The sequence below is a fragment of the Danio aesculapii genome, chromosome 16, assembly GCF_903798145.1.
Source record: "Danio aesculapii chromosome 16, fDanAes4.1, whole genome shotgun sequence".
Lineage (NCBI taxonomy): Eukaryota > Metazoa > Chordata > Actinopteri > Cypriniformes > Danionidae > Danio > Danio aesculapii.
Window position 1 is genome coordinate 17,502,948 of NC_079450.1, and position 19,189 is coordinate 17,522,136.

The following is a 19,189-nucleotide window of genomic DNA, read 5'->3' on the forward strand; positions in this document are numbered from 1 at the left end:
AGATCATGTGATGATAAAAATGTGAATGGACAAACCAGCGGGCTGAGCACATTGTAAAACATCTGAAATGTTTTTAAACCTTAACCGTTTCAGTATTAGTGTTTTTCTATCATTAATTTCCTCCATTATTGTCAAGAGCATCTGTGCTCCACGTCTCACGTCTTCAAACGCCACCACGCATTCATTGTGTGTCACCATTGTCCTCTGAGTCGCAAGTCATTTAGTAAATAAAGTAAAAATTCACACAGATTCTCCTCCTTCAGCAAATTCCATTTTTACTTTTGATATTTGCCACCAGTTAATCAGGAAGTGCTGATTTTGTTCTCTTCGACTCAGTTAAAACGTGAAAGTCTTTGAATAATTCATTCAACCAATGTGTTGAAACTCCTGATTCATTCAATGAATGAACCACCTCTATTATTTCTGCTCGTTTGTTCTATTATTGGTCAACCTAAATATTAATTTCATCATTTTTGGATAAAAATTGAAATCATGTTTATTATCTACACAGCTCTCACACCAGTACTGATATTAAAAAAGCATTTATCATCTTTTTTTCTTTGTGATATTACTAAAATGTTATGTATTACTCAACGGCCTGCAATGTGATGTGCAGCGTAATAATAGCACCAGATGCTAATAACTGTATGCCAGTTTGTGTGGCAGAGATTCTGACGGTGGATCAATTGTCTGTCCATTTCTGCCTGAGGCCTACAGTAAAAACACACGCACCACTGAACTCCATCCTCTGAACTGCTCAATCCTGCTCAACTATAAACACAAGACCAAACGTACACATTCCTACCCGACGCCTCTTTATTAAGAGAGAAAGAGAGAATCATAATTCAATCCCAGCACTGATACTTTCCATGGGCTGATGAAGCGTAATGAGGACAATAATATCATGACACCTCTCGACACGCTTGAATCGCTTCATTAGATTCCTAATCATGAGGACGAATAGGAACATCAAATCAGATAACGGATCCTGTTAACTGATTATGTGAAGTATAATTATGAAACTGAACTTCCCTTGGGCAATGATTATGGTAATAATATTCCTCCTCACGTTGTGTGATACATCCTCAATCTGTGTCCAAGACTGGACAGCATCCATGCAAGACTTTATACACAGAAAGAAGCATGAAATTGTGAAAATGTTGTACACTTGTATATCTTTTTAGTGAAGCATTTCAGTTATAATTTTATAGCTGTGTGTTGGGAGTATTGTGTTGTCATTGTGATTGCTCTTATGGAATAGCAATGTTTTTTTTATTATTATTATTAATACTTTAATCTGTTATATAATCTTCCATTTATATAAATAAATACAAATACAAATTTAATAAAGAATATCAAATTTGGTTGAAATTTTGCTGCTTGTAAACAACTCATTTTAATTCAAATGTATTATCTTTTATACAACACTTCTGTCTGGTTCTCGAATCTGATTGGCTGATAGCCGTGGGATATTCTGTATTAACAGCACCCATACAGCCTCTTCACCCTTGTGTATTACTCCGCCCACATAGTGTGACAGCAGATCAATAAACTCTCTACAGTTTGACAAATATTGCTGCTGTTGGACAACATAATGTACTTTTGAGGCCTTGTTAGGTGAGAATGTAGTTGTTTAGTTTGCAATTATGCAGTTTATTTATAAGGATAGTGCCTATTTTAAATATTTAGCATTTTGGAGATTCAGACCATTGAGGGCCATAGCAGCCTTGCCACAAGATGGTGACAGAGACCGCATAATACGTCCTTAGGGGAGAAAAAACTTTCCTTTCGTATTTCAAACAGCTGATCAAATCATTATAAAACAGGTAAGTGACATTCTAAATCGATCTCTCTCTTGTATTTTGTAGCGCTGTATTTATACCATAATAATGTGCCAGTGTTTGCTTTTTCGGGCTTAATTACTGTGATCTCCTGATTGCAACAGACAAATACTGGGAAATCTCTGAAGACTGATGGCATTTCCTGCCGTTCAGCCTTATAATCTTAAAATGTGAACAAAATCACCTGTTTTGTAATCACTTTAGACATTATAGTAAATCATTCTAACACTAGCTTCAAAGTGGCATGTGTGAAGCAGCGAGCTTCTTGCTGTGAGGCGACAGCACTACATACTGCACCACCATAATCTTAATTAATGTCAGCAAAATCACCTGTTTTGTCACACTAGTGAATCTAAGAATTTAAGAAGCTCTAGTGACGTTGGTGAAATAGTAACAGCTTCTGCTGTTCTTATGTCAGCTGCAGATGTGAATGAATGGTGGAAGAAAGTTCCTCGTACAAAAGGGTTTCGACACTCTCCGTGTTTGGTATTCGTTTTTATATACACGATTATGCCGTCGAACTGTTCAATTGGTGGTCATTCTGTGTGAATGTCTCCTAAATATGCGCATGGGGTGAACATTTTGCAGTGAAAACTGGTCGCACAGCAACAATTTTATTCACTCGCACATATGCTCCCAAATATATTTTGAGCTTGCATAGATAAAATTTTGGGTGCATATGCAATCAAAATGGTCGCAATTTTGAGCCCTGCAATTTCAAATTCAAGCAGGTTCAAGCTTTTGTCCAAAATCCAAGCACTTTCCTGACCTCTTGAAAACACTATATTAAAAATCAAGCAATTTCCAGGATTTCCAGCACCCGTACGAACCCTGCATTTAGTATTTCTTACAACTGCACAAAAACAACTAAACCACGAAATACTAATATAGCAAAGGGGTGATATACATTATTAATTTTAGAAATTATATTTGGCAGCACCTGTAAATAAATATCTTGCACAGACTCCAAATTTCGGTGTATTTCTGGTGCGCATTATGGGTGTATCCCACAACGATCAAAAGATAGAAATTTCCAAATTATAAAAAGACAGAAAAAAAACATCCTTTGATCCCTGAAATCAGGAGCAGATAAATAATCTTGAGTGGTTCCTGTTTGTATGTGAAGAGGAAGAACAAATGTAAACAAGCAGGGAATGACAAATTCTTTCACTATCATTAACCCGCTTATGGCTGCTGGTGTGTTGGTGTATTTGCTGTACCCGTGTGAGGTCCATGCCCAGTTTGAGCTGGGACAGCAGATGGAGGATGACGCTCCTCTGGTCATCCAAGACACCCAGATCTTCCTCCTCATTGTCCTCGGTGTCTGTGATCTCCTCGCTGGAGTCCACTGATTCTGGGCTGGAGTTCTGCAATCACACACACAAACGTTCACAAAGATTACCTGTGAGATACTGTTAAATATATTCTTAAGCCTGTGTCCTCTAGCTTCTGTGCAATGCATCAACGGCATGCTATGAAAGCACATATGCACCAAAATTAGATAAATAAATATTGATATAAATCAGGCTGCATGGTGATGCAGTGATTAGCACAATCGCCTCAAGGTCGCTGGCTTGAGTTGGGTCGCTGGGTCAGTTGGAATTTCTGTGGGGAGTTTGCATGTTCTCCCCATATTCTTCTTCTTGTGAGTTCCCTCCGGGTGCTCCGGTTTCCCTCACAAGTCCGAAAACAAGTAGTACAGGTGAATAGTGTATGTTTGTGTATGTTTGTGAATGAGTGTGTATAGGTGTTTCCCAGTGATAGGTTGCAACTGAAAAGGCATCTTCTGCGTAAAACATATGCAGGATAAGTTGGCGGTTCATTCTGCTGTGGCGACCCCTGATTAATAAAGTGATTAAGCCTAAAAGAAAATTATTGAATAAATGATATAAATCGTAATTATGAGATAATAGATGAAAAGTCAATAATTAAAGGGAAGGTTAAATGAGAAAATCATGTAATGAAAAGTCTCAAAGCTTTTTTTAACTGACAGGAAAAGTCAGTTGACACATAGGGCCCTATCTTACACTCGGCGCATTAAGGCACAAGTTGTGTTTTGCGTGATTTGTTGCTATTTTGAGACCAGCGCAACCCTAATTTTCACAGACTTTGCACCTAGATCTTTAAAATAGAGCCCATAAAGTCAAATTTATGAGTTAAAAAGTCTATAATTAATAAAAAAAAAAACATGAATGTCATGGGCTTTGTCTTTGTCGTAGCGATTGCCTTTATATTGGAGTTTATTTATTTATCTTCCCCTCTCCCCCTTTTTTATTTATTTATTTTTATTTTATTTTATTTTCTTTATTTATTTTTATTTTATTTTATTTTTATTTTTTTAAATAATTAATTAATTAATGTATTTATTTTAAATTTGTTTTAAGCTGTCACTATTATTTATTATTATCATGTCTATCAATTATTATTTACATTCTAAGTAAATGCTATTTGTATACTGTTCATAAAAACTTTAATAAAAACACAGTTAAAAAAAAAAAACATGAATGATTAAAAACATGACACATTTAATTATGACACAAAAAGGCCAAGTTAAAAGACAAAAACGTTATGATTATGGAATATTGATGTAAGTATACAACATAAATGAAATAAAATGATAATAAAAGATCACAAATTATGTTTTCCGTTTCATGATTACACATAGAAGAAATACAATTATGAGATGAAAAGTCAATCCTGACACACAAAAGTTGAAATGAAAAAAATGTAACATCATAATGAAATAGTGACAAAAAAGAATATAATTATATGATAAATAATAAAACCTAAAAATGACAAATTAGATCCTTTTATCAAATGTAACATTTAATATTATAATTGACTCATAATGACTCAAAATATCTCATAATTTTGCCATAACGCAGCAAAAATGGACTTCCATGTCATGCTGTTAGTCACCAATGCAATAATATTCTCATTACTGCTTAAAATATTGAAAAATGTAATTAAACAAATACGAAATGTAAATAAATAATATAAAAGAAAGAAACCACATGGTAAAGAATAACAATTATAATATCACTTATTTATTGTTATTTAATTTGAAGGTCTTTGCTTGCATTTACTTTCCCCTTGCATCTTTGCATGTAAAAATATGAAGAAAAAACTATGATTATATAAAATAAGTCTTGTATTTCTCTACAACAGATGCTCTCTGGTTGCAAGGCAACTGTGCGTTTTCCTCCAGTCTAGGGTGGCTAATGCAGTCGGTACCTCCTGCAATCACTCATGCAAAAAGGCTACATTGTTCCTAATGCATAATGTAAAGAAGTGCTCCAGAAGCGTCTGCCCCAAAGCATCATGGGAAGTCCATAAAAAGCCCCCTTCCTCTAAGGGCACTACGTAGATACTGTTGACAGATGAGCCGGGCAGATCACATGATCCTCTCTCAGTGGATCACTCCTTTTTCCAAGGCACATGAATATGAGTGAGTAACCGAGGGGCAGCAGATGGGATCTAAATGGGTTACGATATGATTAGACTGTAAAGTAAAACAGTGGACTAGCCGTAATCCCTGAGGTAACACTTACGACCGCGCACATGCCATCGCCTTTGGCATCATGGCTTGATTTTATTAGATTTTCCTGCAAAGCATTTATCATCTTTTCCTTCTCTCTTCTCGCTCTCTAAAAAGGGAATACTGTGTTGCTGAAAAAAATATGCCACACTACAAGCCATAAATATAACATTCTGTGTTATTTATGACATCAAAAGTCAAAATTAATGTGAAACATAAATTATAAAGCACAAATTTATGAGATAAACAAGTAAATTGTGAGATAAAAAGTCACAAAATGGCAAACTAAGTCAATCATGAGATAAAAGGTTGGACTAATGAGATAAATGCCATAAATATGAGATACTAAGGGGCCATTTACAGTACATATCCATATGCATCTCAAACCAATTTAATGCCACACTAAAAGCCATAAATATAACATATTAGGTTGATTATGACATCAAAAGTCAAAATTGGTGTGAAAAGTAAATGATAAAGTACAAATTTATGAGATAAACAAGTTAACTGTGAGATAAAAGGTCACAAAATGGCAAACTAAGTCAATCATGAGCGAAACGGTTAGACGTATGAGATAAATGCCATAATAATGAGATACTAAAGGGCCATTCACATATCATGTCTAAAACCTCATGGAAAACGCAAGGGATGGCACTTCCTTCAACAATAAGAAAGTGCTTCTGATCTTGAGCTTCAGTAGTGTCTGTTTTTACTAAGCAACTATCAGTTGAGCAATCCAAGGAACCACTGACAAACCCTTGCTGTAGCTCTGATACACTTTTTATGGAAGAATATATGCAGTGTTATGGCACACTAAAAGCCATAAATATAACATACTAAGTTAACTATGGCATCAAAAGTCTAAATTGATGTGAAAAGTTAATTATTAAGTACAAATTTAGGAGATAAACAAGTTAATTGTGAGATAAAAAGTCAAGCAATGGCAAACTAAGTCAAACAAAGAGATAAAAAGTTAGATAATTAAAAAGTGCTGCAGTGTTTGGGTGCTCTGTGTTTGTCTGAGGTAATTAGTCTGCCATTATTATTATTGAAATGTGTATAATTGTATATTGTGTATATTGTGTATATTGTGTATATGTATAAGTGTATATTGAAATGTGTATAAATGTAAAGCTGATTGGTTGGTTCTTGTAATCTGATGAACGGTGCACTCGCAGCATCCTGAAATGCGTGTCGCTCCCTATTTGCGCATACACCTTTTGAGCCATGCAAATGATGAAACATGTAAAAGATGCCCAAGTTAGTCATGACATAAATCTAAATTGAACTGAAAAGTTTATTGTGACATAAAAAGTCTAAATTATTAGTTAAAAAGTCAAACTGGACAAATGGCACTTTGATTGTGTTTTTTTGTTTTTTACAAAGAATTACTTGATTACTCGCTTCAGGTTGTGTTTATGCTGTTGTGTTCAGTTCTCACACCTGTGGTTGTGTGTTTGGATGGGTAAAATGCAGAGCAAAAATACTTACATGTCACTTTCACTTTTATGCAAATGAGCCCCTAACTCAAGTGCTCACTGATTGGATATTTACTTGTGGTGAGCCGTGTCTCAGCACATAGACATGCATTCAAACATGCTCAGAACCAGTTCAGAGAGTCAGTAAAGCAATGGGAAACATGGAAAATAACATTTTTATATTTAAATTAAAAAAAGCAAAAAAAAAAGCAATTTACTTAAGGCTCATAGAGGTCGTACTGGAAGGTTCAATATTATATTGAGTATTGTGGCATCCCAACTATGACAAACTAATCATGAGATAAGGGGTTAATCCTATGAGATAAAGTCCATAATCATGAGATACTAAATCAGCTGTGAGATAAAAAGAATCTACATTTAGGTGAAAAGGACATTTTAATGTCAATATTATCACATACTTAATCAATCATGAGATAAGGGGTCAATCTTATGAGATAAAGTCCATAATCCAATCATGAGATACTCAGTCAGCCGTGAGATTTAAACAAGAATCTACATTTAGGTGAAAAAGTCCATTTTAATGTCAAAATTATCTCATACTAAGCCAATCATGAGGTAAATTATTGAAATTATGAAATAACTGCCATAATAACTAAAAAGCCAATATAATTATATAGTAAGTGAATCAACATAAAAAAGAAATCTAAATTAAGGTCAAAAGTCAATTCTAACAAAAATTCTAAATGATCACATTCTAAGTTAATTATGAGATTAAAAAGTCACAACTATTACAAATTTATAATTAAACTGAGGTGAAAAATCAAAATTACCAGATAAAAAGTCAAAATGAAAAAATTTTAAGTTAATTATGAGATAAAAAAGTAACTACTTTTACAAATTCATAATTAAACTGAGGTGAAAAGTTAAAATTATGAGATAAAAAGTCAAAACGGTCACGTTCTAAGCTAATTATGAGATTAAAAAAAGTCACAACTATTACAAATTCATAATTAAACTGAGGTGAAAAGTCAAAAGTCTTGTGAAAAGTCAAAATTAGTAAATAAAAGGCCATAATTAGGACATAAGTCAATCATGAGATAAAGAAAAGATACAATTATGTTATATCAAAAGCAACAATTATGAAGTCAATCATGACACAAAAAGTCAAGAATATTGTGTTTCCGGAAAAATAAAAAATGCTCAGCGAGCCGGATGGGGCGTCCTCATTTCCAGCTTCAGTGCTTCACCTGAATATTTCATAGGACAAGAGCAGAGCACTTTCTGCCTCACTCTACGACATCACAGATATGATTAAATAAACACATGCGAATGAGGCCGCATGGTCAGGTCACGCATCCAACCACAAATCCATACACACAAACACATCATCAATACTGAACACAATGTTCCCCGCCAGCATGTAGACATACTGCTGTCCTTGTTTGATAGCAAAACATCATGTCAAGGACGTGTTAAAAACAATAAATGTGTCCTTCTTTCTCTGTTGTTTTGCTGGACTGTTTGGTAGCCAAACTGACAAGCCAAAAGTCAGTAGAGAAAGCCGTTTATGCAAATTAAAGCTAATAAAATCATTTAAAAGATGCAGCAAAATATGATAGCCTCTAGGGGAAAAAACTATATAAAGTACATGAGAGTAAATGGAAAGGAAATACATATTTTTCACTCAAAGTGTCTTTGTCTCAATGGAGAGCTGATACCAAAGACTGCACTCAACAGTCAAGATACTTCAAAGTGAAATCTAATTTATCTTGTTGAATTTTTTTAAAATTAAATCTGTATAAATTTGATAGCTCTTTGTGTATTTTTAAATTAACTATCTTTCTTGCTTTGGGCTTAGTTAAGAAGACACAATGGGCTCTATTTTATCGATCTAGGCACAAAGTCTAAAGCGAATGGCGCAAAAGCATTAAGAATGTGTCCGAATTCACTTTTGCTATTTTAAAGATGGAAAAATACGCTCAGTGCATGGTCTAACAGGGTTGTGCTTATTCTCTTAATGAGTTATGGGTGTGTTTTGAGCATAATGTGCATTAAACCAACCAGAGTCTTATCTCCCAATCCCTTTAAGAGTCAGTTGCGTCACGCCATGGCGCATTTTCTATTTACATGGTGGACTTTGTAAGTGGAAAAACCGAATGCTTCACTAGCAAGAAAACAGTTAAACAGACCATCTGCAGCGCAAGGATAAAGAATGAGCCTCCTCTATTCGGCCTCTTTACTTTCTCTTTACTTTACTCCTTTTACTTTCCTGGATAAGGAAACAGTGTTTTTTAACCTATATAATTAATTTTATTTGTTAAGCTCAAAGATTTGTTTAAAAACTATTTCTAAAATCAGTTCACATTTCCAACAAACGAATAAATGAACAATAATAACGAAGTGTGGTCAGAAAAGTTATATCCAAACACACATCCTATTCTTATGCCCCATATGGTGATGCATTCGTCTCCAAAAACTTTCGTAAAGATATTTGTGTATTGCTGTACATCCTGTGTGTATTAAGCAATGTGTAAGCGTTTGGACCTGCATAGGCGCATAACTAACATGCTCTGCTTTTAGTTGGTCAATGGCGCAGTCTATTTCAGTTCCTCAAAATAGCAACGCACCAACAATGTGCCTTAACACACCTCCTTTTTAGACCGGAACACCCATGAGTCTACAAAGCGGTGAAAATGGATTTGCTATTTAAACAACGTGGCGCAAAACGTGAAAATTAGTTGCGCTGGTCTGAAAATAGCAACAAATCGTGCCAAACACATCTTGCGCCTTATTGTGCGGGGTGTATAAGGCCCATTACTTTACATTTGCAAAAATACTTTAAAAGCATCAAATCACAAACAATAAAAAACAATTCAAGTGATATTTTCAAGAGAGAAAGTACAGAAAACAAAATCTACAGAACTAGCTATTAAATAATTATTAACTGAACTTTTTTCTGAAATGGTTGACATTTGACTCTCCAGTAATCTCATGAGTCTCAAACTCTGCTCAGATTTCAATATGAACTCAAACATCAAATTCTCCCACAAACAAATTGGATCAACCTAGCCATTCTTCCACATCTTCAAAGCTCTACATTCTTACTGTATGTTTAAATGGCTTAATTTATCTTCAAGTCTTTATGAAGAAACAAATACATTCATATTTTACACACATAAATTTAAACCACACTGAACTGAACTAAACTGAACTCTGAAAACTGGACTGACACAGTTTCAATTTACTAGAACTTATATATTAAGCTGCTTGACACAATCTACATTGTAAAAGTGCTATAGAAATAAACATGAATTGAAGTGAATATCTAACAATCCTACACCATTATGTCTTAAAGAGCATCTTAAAAGCGGCCTCTGAGCAGTGATGTTTTCCTCTGGGAGACTTTATGAGCTCAAAAACATAATCCAATAAAAACATTACAACCCTGAATGAAGTTTCCAACTTTCTTCACTCCCAGCATTCCAAAGCTTGCCCCCTCCCTCTCGCCAACAGGAAAAAACATGCCTCAAACTTACATTCATTTCAGGTCTGCTTTAGGAACGCACCCTCGGATGTTCATCTCATAGCTTCACTGTGTTGGAAGCCAGAAAACTCTCTCTTTCACGATCTCTTGCTAACTCTGACACTCTTATCTCACTGCCAGCTGTCCCGAGCCACTGCTCCCTCCCACTTTTCCTCTCGCTTTCTCTCTTCTCTCTCTCGCTCATCCATCTCTCCTCTCTCTCTCTCTCAACGCACACATGCATACACACACAAACTCTTTCTCTCTCTCTCTCACTCTCTCTCTCCTCCGTCTCTCTCTCTCTCTTTCTTCTTCTCTCCTCTCTATCTCTTCTCTCTCTCTCTCTCTCTCTCTCTCTCTCTCCTCTACGTCTCTCTCCTCTCTCTCTCCTCTAGATCCTTTGAAAGAGGAAGAACAGTGTTTCATTTTTTTATTGGCTGTCCAAGACTAAAAGAAATTCTTGATTTGTTAAGAGATCATTTTTGTAATTTTTTATTTTTTGTAAGTCTAAAATGTCAATTTGGCTGACATGAAAGAACAAAACAAGCCTTAAAGGGATAGTTCACCATAAAATGACAATTCTGTCATCCTTTACTCACCACTTCCTTTTTTTCAAACCATTGTGAGTTAATTTTTCTGGTAAAAACCACTGACTTGCATAATTTTTGTTTTTTTCCTACTATGTATATCAATGGTTAGAGGTTTTTAGTATTTTTCCAAATATATTCATTAGTATTGAACATAAGAAAGAATCTGAAAGGTTTGAAACCCCTTTAGGGTGAGTATTTTTTCATCCATTTTTAGCTGAACAATCCCTTTAATTGCCAAACTGATACCTTTAAATGGGTGGTAAACTTTGATATCATATTTTAAACTTTAGTTGATGTGTATGTAGCTGTGTGAACAAACAATATCTCTGAATGTAAGACGATCAAAGTTCAATGCAAAGGGAGACAATTAGCTTTTACAGAGTTAACTTAGCAAAGCCTACAGCGAACAAAGTTTGGTGACTACAAAAAAATACATCCGGGCTAGTGAGATTACAAGGGCTTCTGGTTACGTGCATTCACCACATGCATACACACAGCAAAGGGGTGTGGCCAGAGGCACTGTAATGTTATAGCAGAGAAAGCTAAAATGCCAATCAAATGCTGCTATTTCCACAGAGCTTCTTCTGTTAATATATTTAGGGCTTCCAAAGGACATGACACAAAGAGAAAAGTGCTTACAGTTTAATTTTAATTATGTTCCAGAGAATTATAATATATATATATCTAGCATTTGACAAAGGACAGCTTCCAGAATCTCTCCCAGTTCAGTGCTGGATTCAGCTAAAAACTCCTCCCACCATAATAGAAGAAGCTGTGGAATGTGAGCCACAACCTGTAAGTATTTTTATTTGTTAAAATTGCTCTATTACATTATTAGTTTCTAGCGTTAACTATATGTTATAGCGAGGATGTAAACAAGGATGTAAACAACAGAAAATGCTGTTTGGCACCATTAACAATTTAGCTACAAATTCATATTTATCAGTCAAACCGCTGTAAACAGCCACAATCTTCAGCAGCGCTGCAGCGTCTTTCCCTGCGTTCTACATCTCAGCTAACCAACTCACAAAAGATATGTAAACGTTTCATATTACTTGCACATGCTTATTCCGAATATATGTGAAAGACACTTGTAAGATGTTATTTTAGAGAGCAGGCATGATGTTCAGCTGTGTGCTCTTCATTTTCTGTCTGATTCAGGCTCAAACTGATATATCAAACTGATATAACTGATATAACAGCTACTCTGACTGACAGTATTTACACAACAGAGGCAAAGCATGGCTTGTGAAGGCGTGACGCTTTTTCTGGTGACGTGGAGCTGATCCGTGAATCACAGCACATTATGTTGGCTGACCAATCAGAGCCACTTGAGGGCGGGCCTTTCTAGGAAATATGGAACTGGGAAATATGACAGTCGTTTTCATGTTAGCCACGTAGCTGTATATAAGATATATGAAAACATAACATGATTTTCTACAAGTGAAGCATGAGGACACATTGCTTTGCATCTTATAAACACAACCAAGCCTTAAAAATACACTCTGGACCACCCCTTTAAGGATTTGGTAAGTAGGCTAGTATTTTATGACCTAAGAAGATGATATTAATAAATCAATGTATTAATAAATGATACTGACCCCATTATGTTCTTTGTGGGGTATTTAATGTACATTTTGTCATCTTAGTGATAAGTGAGGTCATGATATGATGTTATGCATTTTTGAAATTGTTTAGTTTTGTAGGCTATGTTTGTCAAAAACAATGTATTGTGCAATATATTTAATATTTTAGTTATTCAGTTGATGATAGAGAGCTGAGAGAGAGGTAAAAACCACTCACCGCAGTCACTTTCATAGTGCTTTCTTTTACACCATTTTCAGCTCCGTTCTGCTCATTATGATGCAACCAATTGTAAGTACTTTTACGCGCATAGATGTCTAGCAGAAAATACACAGCGCTGGGGACAAGTGTAGCTGGTTTAAAGAGATAGTAAAGCCCTAAAAAAACTTGCTGTTAATTGGCTCACCCCCAGGTCATCAAAGATGTAGGTGACTTTTTTATAATGAGTAGATCATTAAAAGTGCTGTATGCAAGTTTTTGACTCTTCTAAAGCATACAAATGCCATAATATGTTTGAAGATGTTTAAGAAACATGCTAAGTGAACATAATTGTTTATCTGAAAAACAAATGCTAACGTCAGTTATTCTCTTTTGAAAATATGCATTTCGTGAGAATGTCAAAGAAACAAAGAATGTCTGTCTCTGTTTTGGTCTGTAACCCCGCCCACTACCAGTTCACCCAATTATTTTTCGGGCATGCTGGATTGTCTTGGCGGAAAACACAGAGTATTTCATTTAAGTCTTGAAGGTTGCCTCAATAGTCCCTTTCAAACAGTGAGACCGGTAAATACCCAGAAAATTTCCGGACCGACTTTACCGACTTTATTCTGACATCATTAACCCTAAATGAACTCTAAACAGCCACGCTTGTATTTGTAAACATAAAGGAGTTGATAGTTGATGGTTTCACTTTTGTTTTAAACTTTAGCATTCATGTTTTTTGTCCCAGAGACAGACCAAAAAACGCTACCATCCAAAGGCAGAGGCGCTAACCACAGCTTTGTTTACACATTTGGTTACATTACAAATGCTGATGATATAAGGAAACACTTTCTGGAAAACTATATAAGGAAACTACTCGCATGTCGAGTAGTACAGTTTTGTGCAGCTTGTGAAATACTTCGTAAAACAAATGAGTAGTAGGTTACTTAAATCTGGCTGTTTCTTAATTCCAAGAACGCAGAGAACGGACTTGTGTTCTTCTGCAGATCGGATCTTGCCAAGTTACCTCTGAAGAACGAACTCAGGAGACATCGAGAACAGAGAACGCGTCCTGTGAGAAATGAGATGCTGCATTCTTCCTGATGGTCACATGACCTTCACGCATTTTTAATGGAAAATTATATAAACATTACAGCATTCATACAACGATTTATAGTTTTTTCTCTTTTTACAATATATACTATCCATAAACACCTTACAAATGTATGTTAGCAACGAAGCTACAGTCACCAGGCAGACAGAAGCCCTCCCCATGACGCGAATCGGCATCTATTGTGAAGCAGATTTGACGTACGAATGGTGGCCAGTGGCCTCCATCATCCTTAAGTAAAGATGTTTGTAACCACCAGGAGTCTTTCTAGAGCTGGCTGGACATCTAAACTGAGTGATCGGGGGACAAGGGCCTTGGTCAGGGAGGTGATCAATTACCCGATGGTCACTCTGTCTGAGCTTCAGCGTTCTTCTGTGGAGAGAGAAGAACCTTACAGAAGAACAACTATCTGTGCAGCAATCCACCAATCAGGCCTATATGGTAGAGTGGTCAGACTGAATCCACTCCCCACCTGGAATTTGCCAAAAGGCATCTGAAGGACTCTCAGACCATAAGAAACAAAATTATCTGGTCTGATGAGACTACAATTTAACTCTTTGGAGTGAATGCCAGGCGTTATGTTTGGAGAAAACCAGGCACTGCACATCACCAGGCTAATACCATCACTACAGTGAAGCATGGTGGTGGCAGCATCATGCTGTGGGGATGTTTTTCAGCAGCAGGAACTGGAAGACTAGTCAGGATAGAGGGAAAGATGCATGCAGCAATGTACAGAGACATCCTGAATGAAAACCTGTCTCAGAGTGCTCTTGATCTCAGACTGGGGCGACAGTTCATCTTCCAGCAAGACAATGACCCAAAGCACACCGCCAAAATATCAATGGAGTGGCTTCACAACAACTCGGTGAAAGTCCTTGAGTGGCCCAGCCAGAGCCCAGAACCAAATCCTATTGAACACCTCTGGAGAGATCTGAAAATGGCTGTACACCGTCGCTTCCCATCCAACCTGATAAAGCTTGAGAGGTGCTGCAAAGAGGAATGGGCAAAAATTCCCAAAGACAGGTGTGCCAAGCTTGTGGCATCATATTCAAAAAGAATTGAAGCTGTTATTGCTGGCAAAGGTGCATCAACAAAGTATTGAGCAAAGGTTGTGAATACTTATGTTCATGTGATTTTTCAGGTTTTTTATTTGTAATAAATTTGCAATAATTTCAATAAAATCTTTTTTTCACATTGTCATTATGGAGTATTGTGTGTAGAATTTTGAGGAAATAAATTAATTAAATCCATTTTGGAATAAGGCTGTAACAAAAAATGTGGAAAAAGTGATGCGCTATGAATACTTTTTGGATGCACTGTATACTGAGGTCCAAGGAAGCAAAAATGATCACTTTGTGCAGATCAAGAAAGTAACAAGTGCTGGCCATGATATTATTACAGTATGTCTGTGTGTGTGCGATGTGCTGAGCATAATTTCAGATGATGTGTTTAATCCCCATGCAGTCCCATGACATGGACTGATCCGCACATGACTCCACTGTTTGTGTGTGTGTGTGTGTGTGTGTGTGTGTGTGTGTGTGTGTATGCGACTAATTTCACAGTGCATTATTAGAATACTGCCTACAGCACAGTATACTCTGACTGGCTACAATTAAAAAGAAAAACAGTATGTGAAGCATTTCAAATTCCCCTGAAATCAAACGTTCCTGGGTGTTAGTATCAATATGTTAGACTTAAGGTTATATATAATCTAGTGTGCTCCAAAATAAACACTTGTAGTTTCTCACGCTAATAAGACGCAATGTTTTTTTAAGACATTACTTCAGCTGCTTATCAGATCATCTGGTGAATAGCTCATAGTGCACTATATAGGGCATAAACTATACAGCCAAAGTCTATTAGGGTAAAAAAAATTCACTTTGAATCATGTTAGTTTTCTTATTAGGCAATGTTTTTATTTCATTTTGAGGGTGTACTAGAACATGCTCTTTTGCTTGGTCATTTTTTAAATAATGGTTACTCATTATTTTTCACATAATTTGCATTATTACAATACCTTTCTCTCCAGCCTGACACAAACAGCTTGATTAGTTCCAGGTATAATGAAGGCCTACCTTTTAAATAATTAAATGTATTGTGATTGGTTGGTTTTCCCAGTGTGTTGTGATTGGTGAACCCTTATATGGTGTATCAATAACACAACACCCATTGCCAAAATACTAAGTTCTGTCCTCTGGTATAGTTAAGGATGCCATCAATATTGCGATATCAATATGAGATGGATGCAGAGCCTGAAAAGCACAACTCTGATTGGCAGAGCTGTAATACAAAACAAAACTCTATTGGCTAATTTAAAAAAGCAAGCAAAGGAGCAATGGTCTTCAAGTTTCAGATGAAATGATGTCACACAATGAACAAAGTTATGCATTTCAAGGCCCTTTGGGGGTCTTTAAACTGTGATAAGCAATTCAACAGTATATGGGTGATTCCAGATCTACGAATACATTTTGCTTGCGTAAGATAAACCTTATTAAACCTAATTTTTCAAAAACAAAAAGTTTTATGAAACAATTTTGAATAATATTAACACATTATATTAAGTCATCTCTCAAAAAATAATGTTTGAATGGTTATTTAGGGCCACTATGCTTTGAAAAGAATAACTTAAAGACTCTCACTATGTCTATTTTTGACTGTCTCTGACTCCTGAATCATACTGTACATTCAGCTTCAATTCTTCAATTATCAATAGTTAAGTCAAATTGTCATTGTTTTTGTGTTTATTCTACCAAGTTAAATAAACGTTTGCATGAAACATTTATTTTCTGTATTATTTGTATTTTCAATGATTTAAAAAACTATTTTGCGTCTGTCCCTACATTCTAGAAAAAGGCACAGCGATCTTTAAAGCACAGATTTCTGCTCCAAATAATTTTACTTTGGCTGAAGAGAAAGTATAAAAGGCATTCAGACATGTCACTATTTTTCTCACATTAATTTGTGCAAAATATTTAAGATACATTATAAACCTCTCATTCACTTTTAAAAAACAACAATATGATAAAAATACATACTGTTTTAGATATGCCATGTGACATCTGGTTTGAGGTTAGAATCTTAAGCTAAAGCAAATTGGTGGAAAATGTCAACTCTGTTAGTCAACTCTGTTACTGGTTTAAAAAGTTTTAACAATAAGTTAAACAACAATTAGTGCCATAATCAAATGTTCCCAATCACATTTAAGCATTTTACATTGTTTTACATAAACGATGTATTCATTGTAGAATGAATCCATAATATATTTGATGTATATCATTCCAGTTTAAGGAAAATGAATGGAAAATGCTTAAAACGTACCTGTAATAGTAAAATGAGTGATATGCTATATTGTTGTCTTGTTAATAACATATAAAAATTATGCATTTGTATTTTACATACAAATCTTGGGAATACACTGTGAATACACTGTTACGTGACATATCTGTTAATTAACAGATTCTGTGTTTTCAGTTTATTTATGGTTGTGAATTGCATTATGGTATGTTGATCTCTGCTCTGTGGACATTTGATGTTGAATACTCAACTTACAGCTTAACAAAAAGACTTTTATTGACATTTTAGTCACTTGAAATAAATTTATGTATAATAAATAATAATATATAGAGAAATAAGTCTGTAAAATAACAGAAAATGTACTGGCTTTTAATACAAGGTTTTTTTACCATAATATACAACACCAATCCAGACAATATATCACTTCAAACTCCTAAAAATGGTCATAAAAGTCACTTTTTCAAAGTTTAAAAGTGGTTGGAAGATAGATCAATGTCCCATAATGCAATTAAAAGCATAAATAAATGGGGAAAAATAAAATTATATACATGAAAAACTGCTAATTTGCGGATTTTTTGCAACCCAAGCTCATTCTAAAAACATACCTCTATATACATTTCTGGACACTGTCAAAGAGGTAGACCCAGGAGGTACGTTTTTTTGCAGTTTTTGTTTTTATGAATCCAGGAGAGGCTGCTCTGTATGCTTTTTGAGATCTCAAATTTCTCTCAGGAGTGCCATTCGTGCCTGCTGTTCTCATGTAAATCCACCAGAGGCCACTGTCGATTGACTGACTGTTTGACTGATTGACTGACCGATCGACTGACCGCCCCTCCCCCTCCATCAAACTCAACTAATAGTGTTTTCAAAAGCACAGACTGACCCGCCCACCCACTTCCCTAAACCAACCTACAAATTTAAAAAGCAATCCAGAAAAAGAAAATCCCTCGCCTGATTTTTACCACATTCTCACCCTGTTTTTACTTGTTTAATTTATTTTTTGACTTCTATTTTTGTCTAACCGTTTTCTGGAACCGTTCTTCACCAGACTTGAAGCCTGTCATCGTGTTAAACTCTTCTCTGCGTCTCAAGTCCACCAACGTACATGGTGAGCTAACAAGACAAACTGGTCACAGCAGGAAAGCCATCCATACGGAGGTAATCAGTTAGCTGGTAAGCATGAAAAAAAACGAAACGGCATCATACCGCCCCATAGCGTTTATTTAAAAAATAAAATGCAGCCGTACGTACTTCTGGCTACATAATTCATGATCTCTAGAAATGTATATAGGGCTACGTTTTCAGAATGAGCCTGTGTTGTATTTTTTACAGTGTATGTAATTTCAACCTCGATTGACAATTTCCATCTCAAGAAACCAAGAAACACTTAATACCATGCTAGTATGACATTCAGCCTCAGAAAAAAAGAGAAAATCCGTCATTCAGAGGATTAAGTGTGCGCTATAGACTTGAGATTAGCATGATCTCAGATTATCTCCTGTATTTAATGCTCAGCTCAGACTAGAGTTCACAAACACAACTCAAAATACAGCTCCAGCTTCATCTTAGAAAACAGAGATGCATTTTTTTATGCGAAATGGAATTAGCCCTATTATACACACTAGATGAAACAGGGATCCAAAGTGTTGTGAGATAGCTTTGAAAATGCTTAGGCTGTAAATGATTAATTAAAATAAACTTTTAATAGGAGACGCTGTGTGTGTTTTCAGGGCCTGAAGATAAAAATCAGCTGAGTTCAGTCATGTGACCTGCCATCCTGTTGTAGCTCCTGAGAAAACGGCACAGGGTTTGTGGGAAAGCGGAGTTCATGAATTAATGATCAGCGTCTTCAGGGACGCAGGAGAGCAGGAGTGCAGTAAAGCCCACGCACTGAAACCACACTCTGGAGACTCACAGCCTTTAATCAACTCCAGCACGCTAAATTAAAACAGTAAGATGACTGTCTGCAATTTGCAAGGGTGAATAATAATAATGAACAACACAAACACAGACAGAGAACAAACCTATTTGAATCAAAACAACTAACTAGTAGCAAGGAGCCCTAATG

At 35.7% G+C, this 19,189-nt stretch overlaps 1 protein-coding gene across 2 annotated transcripts in view; it reads right to left on the reverse strand.

Annotated features, from left to right (window-relative positions):
- osbpl10b (oxysterol binding protein-like 10b) overlaps positions 1-19,189 on the reverse strand; it is a 103,747-nt gene that overhangs the window by 24,787 nt on the left and 59,771 nt on the right. For both annotated transcript variants that reach the window (XM_056475420.1, XM_056475421.1), the window contains one exon: positions 3,062-3,208. In XM_056475420.1, the coding sequence (XP_056331395.1) occupies positions 3,062-3,208 (147 nt within the window). The remainder of the gene's footprint in view (positions 1-3,061; positions 3,209-19,189) is intronic.